At 44.5% G+C, this 24,181-nt stretch overlaps 1 protein-coding gene across 2 annotated transcripts in view; it reads right to left on the bottom strand.

Moving 5' to 3' along the window:
- LOC144492483 (uncharacterized) overlaps positions 1-24,181 on the bottom strand; it is a 126,128-nt gene that overhangs the window by 19,614 nt on the left and 82,333 nt on the right. For both annotated transcript variants that reach the window (XM_078210553.1, XM_078210555.1), the window contains exon 3: positions 16,317-16,538. In XM_078210553.1, the coding sequence (XP_078066679.1) occupies positions 16,317-16,538 (222 nt within the window). The remainder of the gene's footprint in view (positions 1-16,316; positions 16,539-24,181) is intronic.

The raw sequence follows: 24,181 nt of genomic DNA, 5'->3' as shown, positions 1-24,181 counted from the left end.
GTTAAAACGGGGCTCCACTGTACCAAATGTAAAGGAAACAACAATTTGTATTTCTTGAGAAGAGAGTACTGATTAAGCGGACTCAAATTGGTCAAGGCATTGCCGTGGAGAATGCACCAGTTAATTGACAAACTGACAGTTAACTGCCAAGCTTTGTTTCAATTCAAACCAGACGGGCTGACTGTGATTGGTCAAGATGTGGAAATGCCGGCGTTGGACTGGGGTAAACACAGTAAGGAGTCTAACAACACCAGGTTAAAGTCCAACAAATTTATTTGGTGGCAAACGCCACACGTGGCGTTGGCCACCAAATAAACCTGTTGGACTTTAACCTGGTGTTGTTAGACTCCTTACTGTGATTGGTCAAGGCATTGCTGTGGGAAATGAAGCAGAACATGGCCATTGCCTAGATTATTCAGCTGAAACAAGCGGAGTGTGTGTACATGTTATTTCTTTATATCTGGTACTCCAGTGCAAGACAATATTTTTTTAGCAATATTCAAGTTCTGTACTTTTGGACTGGAAATTGAAGTTGGAATCCCACAGAAAATTGCAAGTTATAATGGCAATGGGAGTTAATTACTTTTGGTTCTGCAGCAGAATTTTAAAAGGAGGAGCAAAAGGCATCAATTTGAGGTCATACAGGGTGACATGCTCTTACAGAAACTGACAGCAGGCAAATGCCATTGTAAAAAGCCGCAACTGTGGCAACATGAAGTGCACTTGGAAGGAAAAGTCAAATTTGTAAGCATCAGATATTCATGTGCGCACATCCTCTGCAACTCATCATTTCTACATAATGCCTAAACAAATGGTGTCAATGATAACTTGCAGTGACAATATAATCATGCAATCAATCATGTTTAGTGTCTCTCCATAATGAGAAGTACATTAACCTCACATGGCAGGCAACATGCACTACTGTCCTGGAACAGGTCAGACTGAAAAATCATCTGGATTCAACAAACCTCATTAGTGAAGCTGAGCTTTGTCATTGTGCAGTGAAAAATGAGCCCCAGCAGCAGTTATCACCATTGCTTTGTAATTTATCTTCTAAATGTAAATAGAGTTCCTGCTATTTCATTTATTGAAGATGCAGTGTTTTCACTAAAATGCACTTCGCCAACTTTTGCTGAGGACAAGAGCTGTGCTTTGTTTCACATGTGAGCACCTCAACGAATGACTCTTTCTCATGTGATTTATATTAATTGCATTGTCAAACATTGTTTTTTTTTGCACATCAAACGAGTAGCAGATGGTAAAATCATAGCATGATATAGCACAGAGGGAGGCCATTCGGCCCATTGTGCCTGTATCTCAACAGATGAATAAACTGACTGGCACCCCACAGACAAGCACCTTGTCCCTGTGGCTTGCGGCAGGAGTTTAATTAGGTCGAAGAAGCAATCCAAGAAGCAAATCCAGGGCGGCACGGTAGCACAGTGGTTAGCACTGCTGCTTCACAGCTCCAGGGTCCCCGGTTCGATTCCCGGCTTGGGTCACTGTCTGTGTGGAGTTTGCACATTCTCCTCGTGTCTGCGTGGGTTTTCTCCAGGTGCTCCGGTTTCCTCCCACAGTCCAAAGATGTGCGGGTTAGGTTGATTGGCCAGGTTAAAAATTGCCCCTTTGAGTCCTGAGATGCGTAGGTTAGAGGGATTAGTGGGTAAATATGTGGGGGTAGGGCCTGGGTGGGATTGTAGTCGGTGCAGACTCGATGGGCCGAATGGCCTCCTTCTGCACTGTAGGGTTTCTATGATTCTATGACCTGTCAATCCTGGGATCATAAAGTCACTTGTCAAACACAGCTCAGATTAAGGTCAGATTGCAACATCCTCTTTGGATTGGCAAGCAAATATTTTGTGAGAGGGGGTTGAATTTAAGACTTAATGTCAACTACTTGTACAGAGAAAGTGTTTCATAATGATCTTCATCTGAAAAAAAAGTGTTCCAATGACCCAACCAAGCAAATGACAGGAAATTGCTTAAAAAGTTTGCTTCTTATAAATGGGTCTCAGAAAGAATTTCTGAATCATCCTGTGCACAATCATATTACACCAAATCTTAGAGCAGCAATATTATCACACTTGGGCAACTTAGCACTCCTCGGCTATAACCAAGGAATTTTATTAAAAGGGGGCTGTAATGGAAGATAGTTATAGCACAATGTGGAGATTCTAATGAATAACCAATTAATTAATAAATGGGCATCAATTGTATAACCGAAGTGCAGCATATCCTTGGATCTAAAACCTAACATTTCACTCATAGGTCAAAAGCTGCTCCTTGATTAGACGAGTTGCCATGACAATGGGTGAATCATGTATAGTATTTCAGTTTTCATCACTGTCATCTCTTGAACAAATGTTATACTTTGCAGAACAGGTTATAGGTGTCCTTTTAAAATGTGATGCCAGCGGAAAGCACTGTCATCTAGAAGGACAAGGACATCTCAAAAGAAAATGCTGGAAATCTGGAATAAAAGTAAAACGCTGGAAATCAGCCATGATTGAATGGCGGAGCAGACTCGATGGGCCGGGTGGCCTAATTCTGCTCCTATGTTTTATGGTTTTTCCTTCCAATCGCGGACCCAATTTTGTTATCTATCCTGCCATTTTCTGCTTAATGGCATGGGCTACCACCTCAATAAAAGTCTTTTCTGTGACATTTTGTTGAATGTCTTCCCAAAGTTCCAAAATATTTGGGGAATAAATTTTCTCATGACCTTTTTTCACTCCGTTGTTGATTTTCTAATCACAATAAATGCTGACAAATTATACATATGCACGCATGCACACACATCAACACACAATCATGCGAGTGGGTGGCCTGGGAAAAGTCACAGTGGGTGATTAAAGGCTCGGTGAAGTGAAGATTTGAAGTATCTTTTGAGGAGGAAGATGGAATTATGAAGTGGCTCAACAAGAAGTGAGAGGGAGGTGATGTTTCCTCACATGCAAGAGATCAAAACTTGGGAGTCACAATTAGAAGGCACTCACTCTTAAACCCAGCAGGAAATTCAGAAGAAACCTTTTTGCCCCCAGAGCAATTCGACTATTAAAAATGCCATCAGATGAACCAGTTGAGAGGAACAGCATAAATGCATTTAAAGGAAGGCTTGGTAAATATGATGGAGAAATGAACAGAAGGAGCTGTACTTGAAATCATAGCATCATACAATGCAGAAGAGGCCCTTCGGCCCACCGAGTCTGCACTGATAGATTGTGATGAAGTATGGTAGGATGAGGCTGATGTGGAGTATAAAACTAAGCCCAAACCAGTTGGGTCAAATGGCCTGTTTCATAGAATCATGGAATCCCTATAGTGCAGAAGGAGGCCATTCGACCCATCGAGTCTGTATCGAGAACAATGCCACCTCGGCCCTATCCCCGTAACCCCACATATTTACCCCGCTAATCCCTCTAACCTACGCATCCCGGGACATTAAGGGACAATTTAGCATGGTTAGCGCACCTAACCTGTACATCTTTGGACTGTGGGAGAAAACCGGAGCACCCAGAGGAAACCCACGCAGAATGTGCAAACTCCACACAGACAGTGACCCAAGGTCGGAATTGAACCTGGGTCCCTGGCACAATGAGGCAGCAGTGCTAACCACTGTGCCACCCATTTCTGTGTTGAAATTGCTAAGAATTTCTGTGTAATATCAAGTATAAAAGTTGTGTTGAGAATTAAAGGTGTCTGGTTAAAAGGAGTAATCTTTGTGGTCGCTTTGAACCAAGGAGAACAGATTGAAGTCAATGTCAAAAAGGGGGAGGGGATATGTGACGACTATCCTATTAAAATTAGGCTTCATAATCCATTCTTGTTGATAATATAAAAGTATTTACAGTGGATTGAATTGTCAATGTTCATGGATGGGTAATTTCATGGCTGAAATATGTGGCAAGCACAGTAATAAAAATAGGTCTGCAATATTTAATAGGCAGTATCTATTTATTGCATTGGCCTCAGGCAGATGTGTTATGTGATAGATTAGCCCGTGGTCTCTCAATGATGATGAAATTAGCGTTGCTTGTTCAATAACAGAAGGAATCTTTTACCAAATTAAGCTCTTCCCCAGTCTTCTCATTAAGTCACGTCCATAAGACCATGTGACATAGGAGCAGAATTAGGCCACTCAGCCCATCGAGTCTCCTCCGCCATTCAATCATGGCTGATATTTTTCTCATCCCCATTCTCCTACCTTTTCCCCATAACCCCTGATATAATAACGCCGTTCTAGTGGAGAGAATCAGAAGACTGGTTTCTGGTCCTCTGCTCATACAGCTCCAGATCAGGAAAATGCACCAATTAATTGATAAGTTAATTCACATGAGGATTGCACAGTGTGTTAATAGAACAGTACAGCACAGAACAGGCCCTTCGGCCCACGATGTTGTGCTGAGCTTTATCTGAAACCAAGGTCAAGCTATCCCACTCCCTATCATCCTGGTGTGCTCCATGTGCCTATCCAATAACCGCTTAAATGTTCCTAAAGTGTCTGACTCCACTATCACTGCAGGCAGTCCATTCCACACCCCAACCACTCTCTGCGTAAAGAACCTACCTCTGATATCCTTCCTATATCTCCCACCATGAACCCTATAGTTATGCCCCCTTGTAATAGCTCCATCCACCCGAGGAAATAGTCTTTGAACGTTCACTCTATCTATCCCCTTCATCATTTGATAAACCTCTATTAAGTCTCCCCTCAGCCTCCCCCGCTCCAGAAAGAACAGCCCTAGCTCCCTCAACCTTTCCTCATAAGACCTACCCTCCAAACCAGGCAGCATCCTGGTAAATCTCCTCGGCACTCTTTCCAGCGCTTCCACATCCTTCTTATAGTGAGGTGACCAGAACTGCACACAATATTCCAAATGTGGTCTCACCAAGGTCCTGTACAGTTGCAGCATAACCCCACAGCTCTTAAACTCCAACCCCGTTAATAAAAGCTAACACACTATAGGCCTTCTTCACAGCTCTATCCACTTGAGTGGCAACCTTTAGAGATCTGTGGATATGGACCCCAAGATCTCTCTGTTCCTCCACAGTCTTCAGAACCCTACCTTTGACCCTGTAATCCACATTTAAATTAGTCCTACCAAAATGAATCACCTCACATTTATCAGGGTTAAACTCAATTTGCCATTTTTCAGCCCAGCTTTGCATCCTATCTACGTCTCTTTGCAGCCTACAACAGCCCTCCACCTCATCCACTACTCCACCAATCTTGGTGTCATCAGCAAATTTACTGATCCACCCTTCAGCCCCCTCCTCTAAATCATTAATAAAAATCACAAAGAGCAGAGGACCAAGCACTAATGCCTGTGGCACTCCGCTAGCAACCTGCCTCCAATCCGAAAATTTTCCATCCACCACCACCCTCTGTCTTCGATCAGATAGCCAGTTACCTATCCAATCGGCCAACTTTCCCTCTACCCCACACCTCCTCACTTTCATCATAAGCCGAGGGGCATGTCAAGACCAATAGTATATTGTACCACTTCTATGCTACCCATGGCTCCTCTGAAATTTCAACCTTTCCATTGGTATTTAAAGTTTCTTTATTTCTTCTATTTATTGTAAAGCTCAGTGAGAGGTGGCCTGATAGTGGTCTCCATAATAAAAAGTGTGTCAATTGATAGATTAATCCAGTTTAGCAGGTTAAAAAGGACACTAGTTCAAACTGTGCAATATTAGAAATAAATTGGAAACAAGGAGGTCTTCTTTCCCAGCTGAAATAACTCCTTAGAGACCGGTCTCCCTTCACCAGCTTCCCTTTATTTACAAACTATATTCCACTCCAAGAATGTGTCTGGTACAAAGTCAGAATCAGGAGTGCCAGAGGAGCTGACACTCCCATATTTTTATAGAGATGAGGCTCCCTGATTGGGCAGGCAATAATGACCAATCGTTTTGGCCAACCAAGTAAACTATATCAAATTAACTTAGGTACAACTCAAAAGGGGCAGCTCCCAAAAGGAAAGGAACCACCTGAAACAAAGGACAAAATGGAAAGCAAACTTAAAACATCAAATCAAAATGTGATTAAAGGGGTTAATAATGCACCCCATCCCTGCGGTGCCCAGCGGGCATGGAAGGCATCAACTGTGCCCTCGGACACCGCATGCTCCTCTCCAGGAACACCCAGCCGCTATTATGGCTGCGGTAGAGGGGCAGACAGTCAGGTCGGATGACCCCCTTGGTCGCCCGCTGCCTGGACCTATTTCTGGCAAGCTTTGCAAGGCCCAGGAGCAGGTTCACGAGGAGGTCCCACCAGCCCAACCTCATGGGTCACGTTGAAGTCATTACACCAGCATACAATGGAGCTATCTGGAATACAACATCGCCGTGAGGCAGCAGCGTCAACCACTGTGCCACCATGCCGCTCTGCTCAAGCCAGGGTGAGATTATTGTCAGTGCAGGCTTGCTGGGCCGAATGGTCTCCTTCTACTCTGTAGGGATTCGATGATCATTAGCCAGTTCAAGAAAATCCTCTGTACAATCCTCTCTGCTGTCAGATCAACTCAGTTAGGCCCAGGCATAAACTGAACATCATGACCTGCAATCCTAGCAGGGCGGGATTAGACAGATCTGGTCAACCTTTCATCACAAGATGATGTCCAAAGGTCTGCGGGTTAGGTGGATTGGCTGTGCTAAATTGCCCTTGAGTGTCAGGGGGACTAGCTAGGGTAAATGCATGGTGATAGGGCCTGGGTGGGATTGTGGGAGGTGCAGACTCGATGGGCTGAATGGCCTCCTTATGCACTGTGGGATTCTATGGAGCCCTGAAAACAAGACCGTCCCTTCATCTCAGGAATCAGCCTTGAGAGCCTTCTTTGAACTTTCTCCAATGCAAGTATATCCCTCCCTAATTACGGAGACCAAAACTGGATGCTACAACTCATTAGGATCAAACAATTAACTTAAATGAGGCTGAAACCACATGATCTGGGATAAAGGCTGACAGGAATTCAATCACTAATCAACAGGGCCTGCAATGAAGGATCACAAGCATTTTCCACACAGGTACCTGTCCTCCAAACTTTGTCGTGACCCTTAGGATTTACACAGCCATTTGTGGACTAGGCATTTGTTCCTGTCTCTTCGTCCTACACAAAAAAGGTCTTTTAAGGTCTAGGCATCATGTGCAGGAGGCGATAGCCTAGTGGTATTATTGATAAACTATTAATCGAGAAACACAGCTAATGCTCTGTGGATCCAGATTCCAATCCTACCATAGCAGTTGGTGGAATTTGAATTCAATAAAATAGGGTGGCCCAGTGGTTAGCACTGCTGCCTCAGTGCCGGGCTCAATTCCAGCCTCGGGTGACTGTCTGTGTGGAATTTGCATGTTTTCCCCGTGTCTGCATGGGTTTCCTCCCGATGGGTCATAGTTTGAGGATAATGGGTAAACCTTTTAGAACTAAGGTGAGGAGAAATTTCTTCACCCAGAGGGTGGTGCATGTGTGGAATTCATGACCACAGAATGTAGTTGAGGCCAAAACATTGAGAGATTTCAAGAAGAAATTAGATATAGCTCTTGGGGCGAAAGGGATCAAGGGATATAGGGGGAAGGTGGGGGGGGGGAAATCAGGATATTGAATTTGATGATCAGCCATGATCAAAATGAATGGCGGAGCAGGCTGGAAGGGCCGAATGGCCTACTCCTGCTTCTGGTTTCAATGTTTTTATGGGGTGGCACAGTGGTTAGCACTGCTGTCTCACAATGCCAAGGACTCGGGTTCGATTCCCGACTTGGATCACTGTCTGTGTGGAGTTTGCACATTCTCCCCGTGTCTGCGTGGGTTTCCTCCCACAGGTGCTCCGGTTTCCTCCCACAGTCCAAAGATGCGCAGGTTAGGTGAATTGGTCATGATAAATTCTCCCTCAGTGTACCCGAAGAGGCGCTGGAGTGTGGTGGCGACTAGGGGATTTTCACAGTAAATTCATTGCAGTGTAAATGTAAGCCTACTTGTGACAAATAAACAAACTTTAACTTTATGACCTGCATTATTGCTCCTTCATTGGCGTTGCTCATTGCAATTAGTGGAATTAGCGTGGTGTAACACGCTCACACGATGCATAAAAACATTGCGAACTGTTTGTTTTAATTTGAGCACTGTGATCACGAAGCAATGTACATCACTACCCCATTGCTGTCAAACTTAGACCCAAGCACATAGAAAATAAACCAGTGCAGAACATGAAGAACATCAATCACAGAGGCTCTTGAGAGAAGGCTGGGAACAAAATCAATGCTGGGATCACAGCCCATACCTTTGGAATGGAAGGCCAGTGGTTAATTTATTGGATATATTTGAGCTGCAGCATAAAGCACTGAGCCCCTCTCTAAAAGTGACTGAGAATGGGTTTTTGGAGCAGTCAATCAAATGGAAGACAATTCTCGTCATTTGCAACAGGGCAAAGCCCACCAAGATTTTGACCATTGATTGCTTCACCCTTCGCTGGCAGGATCATTTTCCAATGATTAATTGCTGAGCGGTAACTGATGTATCAATAACTTAGTACTGAATAGGCTGAAAGATATCATCATCAATACTTCAAATAAATAACAAACTTGTCAAGTTGGGTGGTTGGAGATAAGCTGAGTTTAGCTTTTATGTGCATCAATGAGTAAAATGAAAAGGATCCAGTCTTTAATCAATTCATTATGCATTAGCGTCACATTAGTTCAGTAGTGAAATGAAATTAAAATTAGGCAGGCATCCAACGGAAGCCAAGTTGCGGCTGTCGTGTTTATTGTACGGAAAGGAGATATTGTGTTAGTTCCCGTCAGTCACTTTCTGTTCATGCTATTGCCCACGAGAACTAAATATCATCCAAACCACATCAAAACTTGACACAAGGGTATAGGTTTAAGGGGAGAGGGGAGAGATACAAAAGGGTCCAGAGGGGCAATTTTTTTCACACAGAGGGTGGTGAGTGTCTGGAACAAGCTGCCAGAGGTAGTAATAGAGGCGGGTACAATTTTGTCTTTTAAAAAGCAGTTAGACAGTTACATGGGTAAGATGGGTATCGAGGAATAGGGCCAAATGCAGGCAATTGGGACTAGCTTAGTGGTTAAAAGAAAAGGGCGGCATGGACAAGTTGGGTCGAAGGGCATGTTTCCATGCTGTAAATCTCTAGGACATGGGTGTTACAACACCAAACGCCAAGCTGTTCCTGTGGCCGTGGGTGCAGCAGTTCAATTTTCAACACATAAATAGAGAAAGAAGGCAGGAAAATAGAGGCAACAGCAAACCACCGCAATGCTTCGTCAATCAGAATCATGGACCAACCCAATGGAAGTCCACGGTTGGCAATGCCCTCTTCGGACATCGTACCATAGAATCTTTATTATTGAAGAGCATTTCAGCTGATGTTAAACATTATGCTGTCGACTGCAGCTTAGTACCAACTCAACTGTAAAATGGCAATTCATAGTGGACAATGTTGGGGAAGCTCAGGGGATGGTATCCAAGATATAGTTACAGAGTGGACAGTGAAGAAGGATCTCTTGGATTGCAAAGGGATCTTGATCAATTGGGCCACTGGGCCAACAAATGACAGATGGAGTTTAATTTAGATAAATGTGAAATGATGCATTTTGGTAGATCGAACCAGGACAGGACTTACTCAGTTAATGGTAGGGCGTTGGGGAGAGTTAAGAACCAAGAGATCTAGGAGCACAGATTCATAGCTTCCTGAAAGTGGAGTCACAGGTGGACAGAGTGGTTAAGAAGGCATTTGGCATGCTTGGTTTCATCGGTCAGAACATTGAATACAGGAGTTGGAATGTCTTGTTAAAGTTGTACAAGTTATTGGTAAGGCCACACTTGGAATACTGTGTGCAATTCTGGTCACCCTATTATAGAAAAGATATGATGAAACCAGAAAGAGTGCAGAAAAGATTTACAAGGATGCCACCGGGACTTGATGGTTTGAGTTATGAGAGGCTGGATAGACTGGGACTTTTCTCCCAGGAGCAAAGGAGGCTTAGGGGTGATCTTATAGAGGTCTATAAAATAATGAGGGGCATAGAAGTCGAGGCTGTGGCCGAGTGGTATTATCGCTAGGCTATTAATCCAGAAACTCAGCTAATGTTCCAGGAATCAGGGTTCGAATTCCGCCACAGCAAATGGTGGAATTTGAATTCAATAAAAAAATATCTGGAAGAAAGAATCTACTGATGATCATGAAACCATTGTCAATTGTTGGAAAAGCCCATCTGGTTCACTAATGTCCTGTAGGGAAAGAAATCTGTTGTCCGAACCTAGTCTGGCCTACATGTGACTCCAGAGCCACAGCAATGTGGTTGACTCTCAACTGCCCTCGGATAACTAGGGATGGGCAATAAATGCTGGCCAGCCAGCGATGCCATTCCCACAAATGAATAAATAAAAGATAAGATAGATAGTCAACATCATCAAAGGTAGGGGAGTCTAAAACTAGAGGCCATAGATTTAAGGCGAGAGGGGAGAGATACAAAAGGGTCCACAGAAGCAAATTTTCACACTGAGGGTAGTGAGTGTCTGGAACGAGCTGCCAGAGGTAGTTGTAGAGGTGGGTACAATTTTTTATTTTAAAAACCATTTAGACATGACTAAGATGGGTATAGAGGGATACAGAGGTCAAACATGGGCAGTTGGGACGAACTTAGTGGTAAAAACTGGGCGACAGGGACAAATTGGGTCGAAGGTCCTGTTTCCATGCTGTAAACCTCTATGACTTCATCATCACCCCTTACTAGGACAAAGGACAATTGGGCAAAATAATCTGACGTTTAGTGACAAGTAATTTTGTTTCTACTAAAGAGAACATCTCAACTACAAAGTCAGACAAGCTTCACCTGATCACTAGCATCAATATTCTGGCTTATTGAATGGAATATATCTGCAGTGTTGTGTTCTCATTAAATTGCTTCTACCTTCAAATTCAAGATATGCACCAAAGTCCTTGGAGAACAGAATGAAAAATAGCCTTGTGGATCCAAAGGACAGGGTACACAATAGTGTATAATGAATAGACCTTCACCTATAACTGTCTGCAGATTAATACACGCTCAAGGGCAAAGAAGCACAAAAAGTAGACACAAGCATAAGTCAACCATTTAACTACTGCCTGACCTGTTTATATCCAGTTACAAACACAACAGGAGGTATGGAGTAAAGCCAAACTCAATGCCTTACCTCAAACATCTTACTGATTTTTACACAGCCTGGTTGCTTAGAATAGCTTAGAACAGAATCATCGAAACACAGAACAAGGCCATTCAGGCCATCAAACCTGTGCTGGCTCTCGGCAAGATTTAGCCAGTTCCACTTCCTCACCCTTTACCCTGTAAACCTGCAAAGCTTATCCCTTCAAGTGCTTATCCAATTCCCGATAGAAAGCCATTATTGAAACTGCACCCTCCACCAGGTCTCTCAAGTCGTGCATTCCAGATCAAGATCAATAACGGCTTCAAAGATTTTCCTTATGTTGCCTTTGAGTTTTTTGTTAAACATCTTAAATCAATGTCCTCTGATTCACTACCCTTCCACCAATGAGAACAGTATCTCTCCCTCTAATCTGTCCCAACTCCTCGCGATTTTGAACACCTCTATCAAATCTCCTCCCAACCTTATCGCAGACACTGAAAACGGGAAAGACAAAAACACAAAGTGCTGTGCAGGTCTGGCAGTATCCGTGGAGAGAAAGAGTTCACAGGTCACAGACCTGAAATTTCATCAGAACGCTTTTCCTCTCTTCATAAGGTTTTTATTGCGCATTTGTGGGACATGGACGTCGCTGGTTGGCCAGCATTTATTGCCCATCCCTAGTTGCCCAATGGCAGTTGAGAGTCAACTACATTGCTGTTGCTCTGGAGTCACATAGAATCCCTACAGTGCAGAAGGAGGCCGTTCGGCCCATCGAGCCTGCACCGACCACAATCCCACCCAGGCCCCACTCTCGCAACCCCTCATATTTACCTTGCTAATCCCCTGACACTAAGGGGCAATTTAGCATGGCCAATCAACCTAAACCATACATCTTTGGACTGTGGGAGGAAACCGGAGCACCCGGAGGAAACCCACGCAGACACGGGGAGAATGTGCAAACTCCACACAGACAGTGACCCGAGGCTGAAATTGAACCTGGGTCCCTGGCGCCGTGAGGCAGCAGTGCGAACCACTGTGCCACCGTGCCGCCCCACATGTAGGCCAGGCAAGGATGGCAGATTTCCTTCCCATCAGAACATTAGTGAACCAAATATGAGTTTTTCCGATAATCAACAATGGTTTCACCATGATCAGTAGATTCTTAATTCCAGATTTCTTTATGGAATTCAAATTCCACCATCTGCCGTGGCAGGATTCAAACCTAGGTCCCCAGAACATTAGCTGAGTTTCTAGATTAATAGTCCAGCAATAATACCACCAGGCCATCACCTACCCTAACTGGAGTACTCAATAATCGCAGCATTTCAGCATTTCCTGTTCTGATTTCACTCTTCTCTGCTCTAATGAGAACAATGCTGGCTATCTCCAATCCACATAACTCACCCCTGGAACCATAATCAGAAATATATTGTGCATCCTTCACACCTTTCTTGAAGCGTAGAACAGGTTAAAGAGTGACCTGGTAGCATCAAGCCACAAGCTTTCAGAGCGCTGCTCCTTCATCAAGTGAATGGAATAGTGTTCACAAACAGGACATATAAAGACACAAACTCAATTTACAAAATAATGGCTGGAATGCGAGTCTTTACAGGTAATCAAGTCTTAAAGGTACAGATAACGTGAGTGGAGAGAGGGTTAAGCACAGGTTAAAGAGATGTGTATTGTCTCCAGTTAGTGAGATTTTGCAAGCCCAGGCAAGTCGTGGGGGTTACAGATAGTGTGACATGAACCCAAGATCCCGGTTGAGACCATCCTCACGTGTGCGGAACTTGGCTATCAGTCTCTGCTCAGCGACTCTGCGTTGTCGTGTGTCGTGAAGGCCGCTTGGAGAACGTTTACCCGAAGATCAGAGGCCGAATGCCCGTGACTGCTGAAGTGTTCCCCGACTGCAAGGGAACACTCTTGCCTGGTGATTGTCGAGCGGTGTTCATTCATCCGTTGTCATAGCGTCTGCATGGTCTCCCTAATGTACCATGCCTCGGGACATCCTTTCCTGCAGCATATCAGGTAGACAACGTTGGCCGAGTTGCAAGAATATGTACCGTGTACCTGGTGTATGGTGTTCTCACGTGAGATGATGGCATCCATGTCGATGATCCGACACGTCTTGCTGAGGTTGCTGTGGCAGGGTTGTGTGGTGTCGTGGTCACTGTTCTCCTGAAAGCTGGGTAGTTTGCTGCAGACAATGGTCTCAGACAACTCAGCCAACGTTGTCTACCTGATACGCTGCAAGAAAGGATGTCCCGAGGCATGGTACATTGGGGAGACCCTGCAGACGCTACAACAACGGATGAATGAACACTGCTCGACAATCACCAGGCACGAGTGTTCTCTTTGTGATGGGGAACACTTCAGCAGTCACGGGCATTCAGCCCCTGATCTTCGGGTAAGCATTCTCCAAAGCGGCTTTCACGACACACGACAATGCAGAATCGCTGAGCAGAAACTAAAAGTCAAGTTCCGCACACATGAGGACGGCCTCAACCGGGATCTTGGGTTCATATCACACTATCTGTAACCCCCACGACTTGCCTGGGCTTGCAAAGTCTCACTAACTGTCCTGGCTGAAGACAGTACACATCTCTTTAACCTGTGCTTAACCCTCTCTCCACTCACGTTATCTGTATCTTTAAGACTTGATTATCTGTAAAGACTCGCATTCCAACCATTATTTTGTAAATTGAGTTTGTGTCTTTATATGCCTGGTTTGTGAACACGACTCCACTCACCTGATGAAGGAGCAGCACTCTGAAAGCGAGTGGCTTTTGCGACCAAATAAACCTGTTGGACTTTAACCTGGTGTTGTGAGACTTCTTACTGTGTTTACCCCAGTCCAACGCCGGCATCTCCACGTCATGCATATATATCCCCATTGTCACTGTTCATGCACCTCCTTCAGAATTGTACCCTTAATTTTACATTGCCTCTCCCCATTCTCCCTCACAAGATGTATAATTTCATCATTCCTTGCATGAAACCTGATCTGCCACCGTTCCAACTATTCCTCTAGTTTCTATCCTCTTATTGTCAGTCACTGCTCTCCTCACAGATCGTAATACTTCCACGTTTTATGTCGTCAAATTGTGCTTTGTGCATCCAAGTCCAAGACTGCACCCTCTCTAAAGCCTTTACATCCTTCCTAAAATAGAAGGATATAGCAGCCAGAATGTTACAAGTCTTGACAATGATTCCGCTGATCGTACAATTATGCCAATGATTCTCTTCATTAATGGAAATGGTGGGCAAGACTTCCATCATTTTCCAAGGTGCTACATGTGGACCATGTTGACTCAGGGTTGTGGGGATTTGCAGCCCATTATATGTGCGTGTAGGTGTCGAAGACATACAGCTACAGCCAAGCCAAATTTTCTGTAAGTAAATAATATATGGGAAGACACTTGCATTAGGACATAATGAGAGTTTGTTGTGTTCAGTTGTTCAATTTAAAAATGAAGTAAAAAAGGTTTGCAACTAGGAAAAGATCATAAATAAATAAAGCAATGTCATTAAATGTTCGTTTAGTTGTGTTTGAGGAGAGGGCATGTAAGACCTACTGGAGTGTGCTCTGTGCTGGGTCAGAACTACGAAGAACCAAAATCAAGTGTCCAGCCAACCCAGAAAAGTGTTGATGCTTTCAGAAAGCAGGATTTTCTTTTAAAGTATTTGTGGTATTATTTATAGATTAAATACCCTAAAGGGGTGTTTATTTGCGAGTCTAATGGGGATTACGTTCTGTAAGACTAATTTTAACTACGCAAGTGCAATATTGTGTGTTTAAGTTTTCTTTTCTTCTGGCCAAATCTCTCCAATATTCTATTCTTCAGTCGGCTGAAAGGCTGAGCTGACACACTGAACGCAATGATGAATTTCACTGTCTATCTTTACCTTTGTCAAGAGGAGGCTCCCAAGATAAGGCAAAAAGTCTGCATTTTCCAGGAACTTGTCACGGATCTTAAATCGATTGGGTGGGACAGGTGGTTCTTATGCTGTAGGAGCTGGTAGGAAGAGGACCTTAGTTTTCCGGCTGTTCAGTGAAAAACCCACTTTCTTTTGGAATCCACGGTGACCTGCGGATGATGTTTTGAGCACACACCCCACAAGTGTCATTTGCACATTGAAGCTATGACTGAGGTTGGAGGGATTTTGGACTGAAGGCAGAGTGAGGTTGAAAGGTTCCCTTTCTGTTCTACAGATTATCTCCACACATGTGGATAATTTGCTGGGGTTGAGTATTGCAGTGAGGGAAATGGAGAAGAGGGTTGGTGCAATGACATATATTTCTGTAGGCAAGGACTGATAACACATCTTACTTCCAGCTTCCCATTAACTTTGTCGAGGCAGCGTGGTTAGAATGGTGGGATTCGAACTTAGACTTCCTGCTGTCCACCATTTTGAATTATCCCCAGTAATTTCCATTAAAACCTCAATCATCCCCATATAGCCTCCTTTCACTGAAAAGCAGAGCTTAAATTCTATGGTCCATCATCGATCTTCTTTCAGGCCACAGGAACACCATTGTTTCTCCCAGTTTCCAAAATTGTATAGGATTATTCTGACTGATTTCAGACTGTCCACTTGGCATCAAACAGTGCACATTGCAACAGCAACTCAAACTCCAAGTGAACCTTTTTAACACACTTTTAACAAAAGAAATAGTAGCAGGTTGTGGCCTCAATTTTTCCAGCGAGTGGGAGGGAAAGCGAGAATTACTTGTGATGAATATTTGGAGTTGAATGGATAATCAAGGTCAGCTAGCACAGTGTAGAGTTCGTGTACTTTGTGTTACAAAAATACTTTGGGAATCTTCAAGTATATGGTATTACATGGGTTGTAATAGTATGCAATGGAAAGCCAGCTGATAAAAGACAAAGAGTTAGGGTAAATGGGCAGTGGTCAAACTGGAGAAGGATTGCAAATGGTGCAGCCTGGATTAATGCCATAATTGACTTTAGTTCAATACAGACACACGATTCTGATTTGGACATAGGGAACACAAACTGAAAAATTGATAAACACAAAATAAAAGGATTGGCAAAACAGTGAGGATTGTAAAAGGCTTTTGGAAGACACAAAGTAGCAGAATGAGCAAACCAGGAGCCTCGTGCGAGGGTTTGACCAAGTTTCAAATGAGCTTCTTGACATTCCACTCACCGATGAGTTAGGTGTATGACGGAGAAACTTGACCACTTTGGAGTCGGACATTGGGCAAGCGAGAGCCATGTAACGGTTGCGAAAAGTACCATAAATCTTTAAGTGGGATCCTGGTCTCAAGGCTGAGGGCTCCGAGCTTTCCTTGTTGGTGGAGGAGAACTCGATCCCATAAGCGGAAAGGTCAAAGTACAAGCTGTGAGCACGGATTTCCGGTGTGGGAACCTGCACAACAAACAGAAAGAAGAAGAGTAGCGTTAGAGCTGTGATTCGCTTGTTGAGGTTTCTTGCGGCATTTTTGTACGAAAATAATGTTTTGGTCCAAGATTTCTGTCTCTTCAAAAGAACGTTGTAAGCACACATCTTGTTGCCCTCAGCTTTCTCCAAGTCTACTCAGTGACATTTTGTGCTCCAGACATCTGCAAAATTGAATCAGTTTACCATGTTTATTTGCCAGACATAAGGTCTGCTCTATTACAACAATGTGAACTACAATGAAATAGATATGACATCTGCATCTTGTAAACAGATCAGGGTAACATCTGGAGTGGATCAATATCTGTTCAGACAGATTAAGGAATAATAGATTATCAATCATAGAATCCCTCCAGCGCAGAAGGCGACCATTTGGCCCATCGAGTCTGCACCGACCACAATCCCACCCAGGCCCTATTCCCGTAGCCCAACATATTTACCCTGATAGTAAGGGGTAATTTAGCACGGCCAATCAACCTAACCCGCACATCTTTGGAGAGTGGGAGGAAACCGGAGCAGCCAGAGGAAACCCACGCAGACATGGGGAGAAAGTGCAAACTCCACACAGACGGTGACCCGAGGCCTGAATTGAACCCGGGTCCCTGGCGCTGTGAGGCAGCAGTGCTAACCACTGTGCCACCGTGCCAATAGCACTCTTCCGCAGAAGATCAGTGGAGTTTCCTTTTGGTCAATTTTAATCCCTCAACTTGCATCACTGAAAAATAAAGATATTCTGATCAATATCTCGCCACATTTGTGGAACTTTGCTGTGTGAAAATTAGCTGCTGCACTTCCGACATTATAATAGACTCAAAAAGTCCTTTGAGAAATCTTGAGGTTGTCGAACATTTCTATAAATTCTTTAACACCCATACACGTGTACTTTCCAGCAGCAAGTTACTCGACAGCAATCAGGGCCAGGAATCACAGGCTCCAGGACTCTGTCATCAAGATCAAACTGAACACTCACCCGGCTGTGGTTTTCTCGGAATTGGCCAATTAGTGCCCACAGGGTAGGCTCGCTGTCCAATTAAGAATGGCAGATGGGCTCTTGAAGTGAGAGAGCCAGTAGGAGGCGTTACAGCTCAGAAGCAGCAGTCGGCCATCTTTGCGGGTAAGTGAGGGAGAGGGCACCCCGAAATGGAAGCGTCCTCTCAAACTGCTTTAAGTTTAAAATTAAAAATCCTTTTAGCAACCGTGCCAAGTGGAGGCAGAGTCCCCCCACAACGGGGCCTGTGGCTTCATTGAAGCCATCAGGCAGGCCTGCAGTGCTGGCCTACCTCGGAGGCCACCTCCAGACAGCTACACTGTTCCTCGCTGCCTCTGTGAACCCGTGGCAACAGGTCTTAATTAAATTAACTAACTGTCACTTACGGGCTAGTATCCTGGCTGCCACCAAGCCCCCCCCTCACCCCCACCCCCCCCATCTCCAAATGCTTCCCAACCCCCCCAACTTCCAGGAAAATGTCTGGTACAGGATGGCACTGGACGTCTGACAAGCTAATTGGCAGAACAGAATTATGCGGCCACCTGACTGTGTCAGGGTCTAGAAGTTCAGCCCCATGTCTCATTTTTGGTTGAACAGAAGTCAATCTGATGTGGAGATGCTGGCGTTGGACTGGTGTGGGCACAGTTAGAAGTCTCACAACACCAGGTTAAAGTTCAACAGGTTTATTTGGAATCACGAGCTTTCAGAGCGCTGCTTCTTCATCAGGTGAGTGCTAAAGGGTGAGTGTCAACAGAAGTCAATATGAATATCAGCCCACGTGACATTGATTGGGGCCTGAATGATGGGATAGGCACAAGGGGCCGAATGGCCAACTTCTGTTCCTATGACTAGTAAAGCTCCACATCTTAATCACTGAAAAATATACTTTTGCACTAAAATACCAAAGTGTCATGAACACAATCTGCTCCAAGTTACATTTAGTTTTCTTCCATGTCTTAATCTCAGATATTCAGATGCAAGTTATTTACGGACTTGGAACTTTTTATACTCGCTCTTTATGAAGCAATCAAGTGATTGAGTTGAATCTATTAAAAAGGCAAACTGGATAATACTTGCATTAACATATCATAAAGTACTTATTGAAGTTGAAAACATGGTAGAAGCATTGCTAGCAAAATAATAAACCTCCCTGAGTAAATTTCTCCTGATAACATTGACATAATATGCACAAATTGTGTAATCTGGACCATTAAATCATCCATTTATTCCGCAATATATGAATAGCTGTCTCTCCCAACTGAATTGCTAGTGGTTGTGTTACAGTTTATTCCGGGAGTCAGAGTTGCTGTAGCAACTTCCACTTTTTACATGCATGTTTATTCTGGAGCTATGGATACTGAGTCCAGCTTCCTCTCCATCGTAGGGTTGACTTGGAATCTCTTCCACTCTTACCACATGGTGGCATAGTGGTCAGCACTGCTGCTTCACAGCACCAGTGACCTGGGTTGGATTTCCGGCTTGGGTCATTGTCTGTGCGGAGTCTGCACGTTCTCCCCGTGTCTGCGTGGGTTTCCTCCCGGGGTGCTCCGGTTTTCACCCACAGTCCGAAAGACGTGCTGGTTAGGTGCATTGCCCGTGCTAAATTCTCCCTCAGCGTACCAGAGCAGGCGCCGGAGTGTGGCGACGAGGGGATTTTCACAGTAACTTCATTGTAGTGTTAATGTAAGCCTGCTTGTGACAACAATAAATAAACTTCAAAACTTTAAGCCTGCCAGTGGCATATGTTGAAGGATATATGATTCAATACTCAACTCCATTGGCTGCATTATGAACCCACCTTCCTTGGCCATCACTTCCTGGGGTGGGATTCGACCCCAGATAATCTGGCTCAGAGGCATGGATGTTAACTACTGTACGTTACAAGACCTCTAAACTATCAGTACACCTCTAAAAACCGATAGGAATATCCACTCCATCCGAACCGGACATAGGGCGGCACGGTAGCACAGTGGTTAGCACTGCTGCTTCACAGCTCCAGGGTCCCGGGTTCGATTCCCGGCTCGGGTCACTGTCTGTGTGGAGTTTGCACATTCTCCTCGTGTCTGCGTGGGTTTCCTCCGGGTGCTCCGGTTTTCTCCCACAGTCCAAAGATGTGCGGGTTAGGTTGATTGGCCAGGTTAGAAAATTGCCCCTTAGAGTCCTGGGATGTGTAGGTTAGAGGGATTAGCGGGTAAAATATGTGGGGGAAGGGCCTGGGTGGGATTGTGGTCGGTGCAGACTCGATGGGCCGAATGGCCTCCTTCTGCACTGTAGGGTTTCTATGATTCTATGATTTCTATGACATGAAATCAAATCCTGATGAATTATCTTCATCCAAGGTTCACTCCAGAGCTCTCACATTTGAAAGAATTGGCTTCAACTCTCACTCACTGCTGTACATCGTATTCCAGCCAGATGGACAAGATGGCAAACTCCACACAGCTAGTTTGGGCCATAATTTGATCTGCACCAGCCATTTAAATACTGTAGCTCCAAAGTGGCACAGTGATTAGCACTGCTGCCTCACAGCGCCAGGGGCCCGGGTTCGATTCCTAGCTTGGGTCACTATCTGTGTGGAGTTTGCACTGGTCCTTCACTGCCACTGGGTCAAAATCCCTCCCTAACCTACACCACACGGACTGCAGCGGTTCAAGTCAGCCCACCACCAACATCTCAGGAGCAATGAATGCTGGCCTAGACAGTGACATCCAGATCACATGAAAGAATGAAATAAAAGTGAAGGTGGAGGAGACGGGGGTTAGCAGTAACTAGTTATCTTTGCATTCCAGGATGCCCCTGGAATAATGAGCAGTTTTAGAAAACAAAAGCAGGACCCCATTGTGTTCTATGTGGTCCAGCCAGATCCGGAAAAGGGTGGCTAAAAGGTTGTCTGCCATGTTCTTTCAACACAAGCCTGCGACCTCGACTACCTTAAATGGGGTTGCATGCACATGGGAGCATGGGAACACCAGCAAGTTAAATTTACTTATTAATCACAAGTAAGGGTTACATTAACACTGCAATGACGCGACTGTGAAATTCCCCTAGTTCGCCACAGTCCGGCACCTATTCGGGTCAATTAACCTAACCAGCACGTCTTTCAGAATGTGGGAGGAAACCGGAGCACCCGGAGGAAACCCAACGTAGACACTGGGAGAACGTGCAAACTCCACACAGACAGTAACCCAAGCCGGGAATCGAACCTCGGTCCCTGGCGGTGTGAAGTAGCAGTGCTAACCACTGTGCTAATGTGCCACCCCCTCCAAGTCACACACAATTAGTCATAGTCACTGGGTTGAAATCTTGGAAGTGTCTACCCAACATCGCCATGGGAGTGGCTTCACACAGATGGCAGTGGTTGAAGAAAATGACTCAAAGGCATTTTTGCAAAGAGCAATTAGTGATGGGCAATACAAATCTCAGTCCTAAATAGCCTACTCCATAACCTGATACCGTGACACCTTGTTTTAGCACCCCTCCCCCCCCACCAGCCAGAGGAAACAACATCCCTCCATCCAGTCTGTCCAGCCCTGACAGAAGTTTGATTGTTTTTTATGAGATTTCCTCTCGTTCTTCTAAATTCCAATGAAGACAGGTTCCATTAACCCAATCTCTTCTCATGGGACAATAGACGTTGGACGTGCCTGCAATGACCACATCCCATGGATGAATTAAAGCCAGTAAGAAGTTTAACAACACCAGGTTATAGTCCAACAGGTTTATTTGGTAGCAAAAGCCACACAAGCTTTCGGAGCTCTTAGCCCCTTCTTCAGGTGAGTGGGAATTCTGTTCACAAACAGAGCTTATAAAGACACAGACTCAATTTACATGAATAATGGTTGGAATGCAAATACTTACAACTAATCAAGTCTTTAAGAGATGAAACAATGTGAGTGGAGAGAGCATCAAGACAGGCTAAAAAGATGTGTATTGTCTCCAGACAAGACAGCCAGTGAAACTCTGCAGGTCCACGCAACTGTGGGAGTTACAAATAGTGTGACATGAACCCAATATCCCGGTGAGGCCGTCGTCATGTGTGCGGAACTTGGCTATCAGTTTCTGCTCAGCGACTCTGCGCTGTCGTGTGTCGCGAAGGCCGCCTTGGAGAACGCTTACCCGAATATCAGAGGCCGAATGCCCGTGACCGCTGAAGTGCTCCCCAACAGGAAGAGAACAGTCTTGCCTGGTGACTTTTTAGCCTGTCTTGATGCTCTCTCCATTCACATTGTTTAGTCTCTTAAAGACTTGATTAGTTGTAAGTATTTGCATTCCAACCATTATTCATGTAAATTGAGTCTGTGTCTTTATAAGCTCCGTTTGTGAACAGAATTCCCACTCACCTGAAGAAGGGGCTAAGAGCTCCGAAAGCTTGTGTGGCTTTTGCTACCAAATAAACCTGTTGGACTTTAACCTGGTGTTGTTAAACTTCTTACTGTGTTTACCCCAGTCCAACACCGGCATCTCCACATCATGAATTAAAGCCAGCAGGAGATGTAGTCCCAGCCAATTGATCGGAGCCATTGTCAGTTATTCAGTTAGAATGTCTGTACCCATGTTACATTTCCAGATTTCTGATCAGGGAAACAATGCACCACTTGTGTCAAAGAAATCGGCCCATTCAGAAGCACAGGGTATCACGAGTTTAAAGTGATCATCGTTACAAATGGGACTAGGCCAGATCAACAGTTGGCTCTTTGTGTAAATATTATGTTGCTTTCAGATCTGTGCAATGTTCCATAAGTAGGATTTATTTGTCGGGAAGACTATTTATAGATCAGAAACAAGTAATAATGTCTCCTCTTACAAGCGCAATCTTGTTTGGCACATGTGAACGAATGGATTGCCAAGATCATCACAGCATTGGCTGGGATGCAGAAGATATACTGAGTCGAGCAGTGCAGGTGTGGAGAAGAGACAATTATATCAAATATCAAAGGAATGATATAGAGAGCACGAGCAAGCATGTGCACTTGGGAGACAGTCTAATTAAGTCAAAGAAGGAACAAGCATGGAAAAGGTCTTGTAATGCAAATTTTTGCAGGATTTAAAAAATGTATATTTATTTTTGGGATACAAGAGGTTACTTAAATTTGGCTGAAAGCAAAATTGGCAAGCTTCAAATGTAATTAAAGATTCCAAGTATTTCTTGCCCCCACATAATGATTGCTATATTGCTTAAATGCTCTTAAGTGTAGCTGGATAAACTATTACTTCCAGAAAGAGAGGAGCAACAGAATTTTCCAACACAAAAGGCATTTTGGCCCATTCTGACTGCCAGACCGATCCTACCTACGGATTCACTAAAGGGAAATCGTGCTGGTTAAATCTTCTGGGATTTTTTGAGGATGTGACCAGTGGAGTGGACAAGGGTGAACCAATGGATGCTGTGTACCTGGACTTTCAAAAGGCTTTTGATAAGATCCCACACAAGAGATTAGTGAGCAAAATTAAAGCTCGTGGTATTGACGTGGATAGAGAACTGTTGGTAGACAGAAAGCAGAGAGTAGGAATAAACAGGTCCTTTTCAGAGTGGCAGGCAGTGACTTGTGGGGTACCGCAGGGTTCAGTGCTGGGACCCCAACTGTTCATGATATACATTAATGATCTCGATGAAGGGATTGAATGCAATATCTCCAAATTTGCGGATGACATTAAGCTGGGTGGCAGTATGTGCTGTGAGGAGGATGCTAAGAGAGGGCAGGGTGAATTGGACAGGGTGACTGAGTGGGCAAATACAACATAATGTGGATTAATGGGTAGTTATCCACTTTGGTGACAAAAACAGGAAAGATGATTATCTGAATGGTGGCAGTTTAGGAAAAGGGAAGTGCAACATGACCTGGGCGTCGTCATGGAACAGTCCCTGAAGGTTGGCATGCGAGGTACAGCAGATGGTGAGGAAAGCTAATGGCATGCTGGCCTTCATAGCAAGAGGATTGGAGTATAGGAGTAAGGATGTCTTGCTGCAGTTAGACAGGCCTTGGTGAGGCCACACCTTGAGTATTGCGTACAGTTTTAGTCTCCTAGTCTGAAGAAGGACATTCTTGCTATTGAGTGAATCCAGCGAAGGTTCACCTGACTGATTCCTGGAATGGCAGGACTGACATCTGAAGAGAGACTGGATTGACTGGGCTTGTACAGACTGGAACTTAGAAGAATGAGAGAGGATCTCATAGAAACATATAAAATCCTGATGCGATTGAACAGGCTAAATGTGGGAAGAATGTTCCCATGTTGGGGAAGTCCAGAACTAGGGGTCACAGTCTAAGAATAAGGGGTAAGCCATTCAAGACTGAGATGAGGAAGCACTTCTTCACTCAGCGAGTTGTGAACCTGGGAATTCTGTACCACAGAAAGTTTTTGGGGCCAGTTCATTAGATATGCTCAAGAGGGAGCTGGACATGGCCCTTGGGGATAAAGGGGTCAAGGGGCATGGAGAGAAAGCGGGAGTGGGATACTGAAAGTGCACAGTCAGCCATGATCATATTGAGTCGTAGTGCAGGCTCGAAGGGCCGAATGGTCTCCTCCTATTTTCTATGTTTCTATGTTTACAACAATACAAAACCGTACAGGCAGCACTTGCTGAACAATCCTGAATGTGTAAACAGCTACAGTAAAAAACTAT

This window comes from Mustelus asterias, chromosome 4 (genome assembly GCF_964213995.1).
Source record: "Mustelus asterias chromosome 4, sMusAst1.hap1.1, whole genome shotgun sequence".
Taxonomy (NCBI): Eukaryota; Metazoa; Chordata; class Chondrichthyes; order Carcharhiniformes; family Triakidae; genus Mustelus; species Mustelus asterias.
Note: the sequence above shows the minus strand (reverse complement) of the source record. Positions and strands in the feature narration are given on the sequence as shown.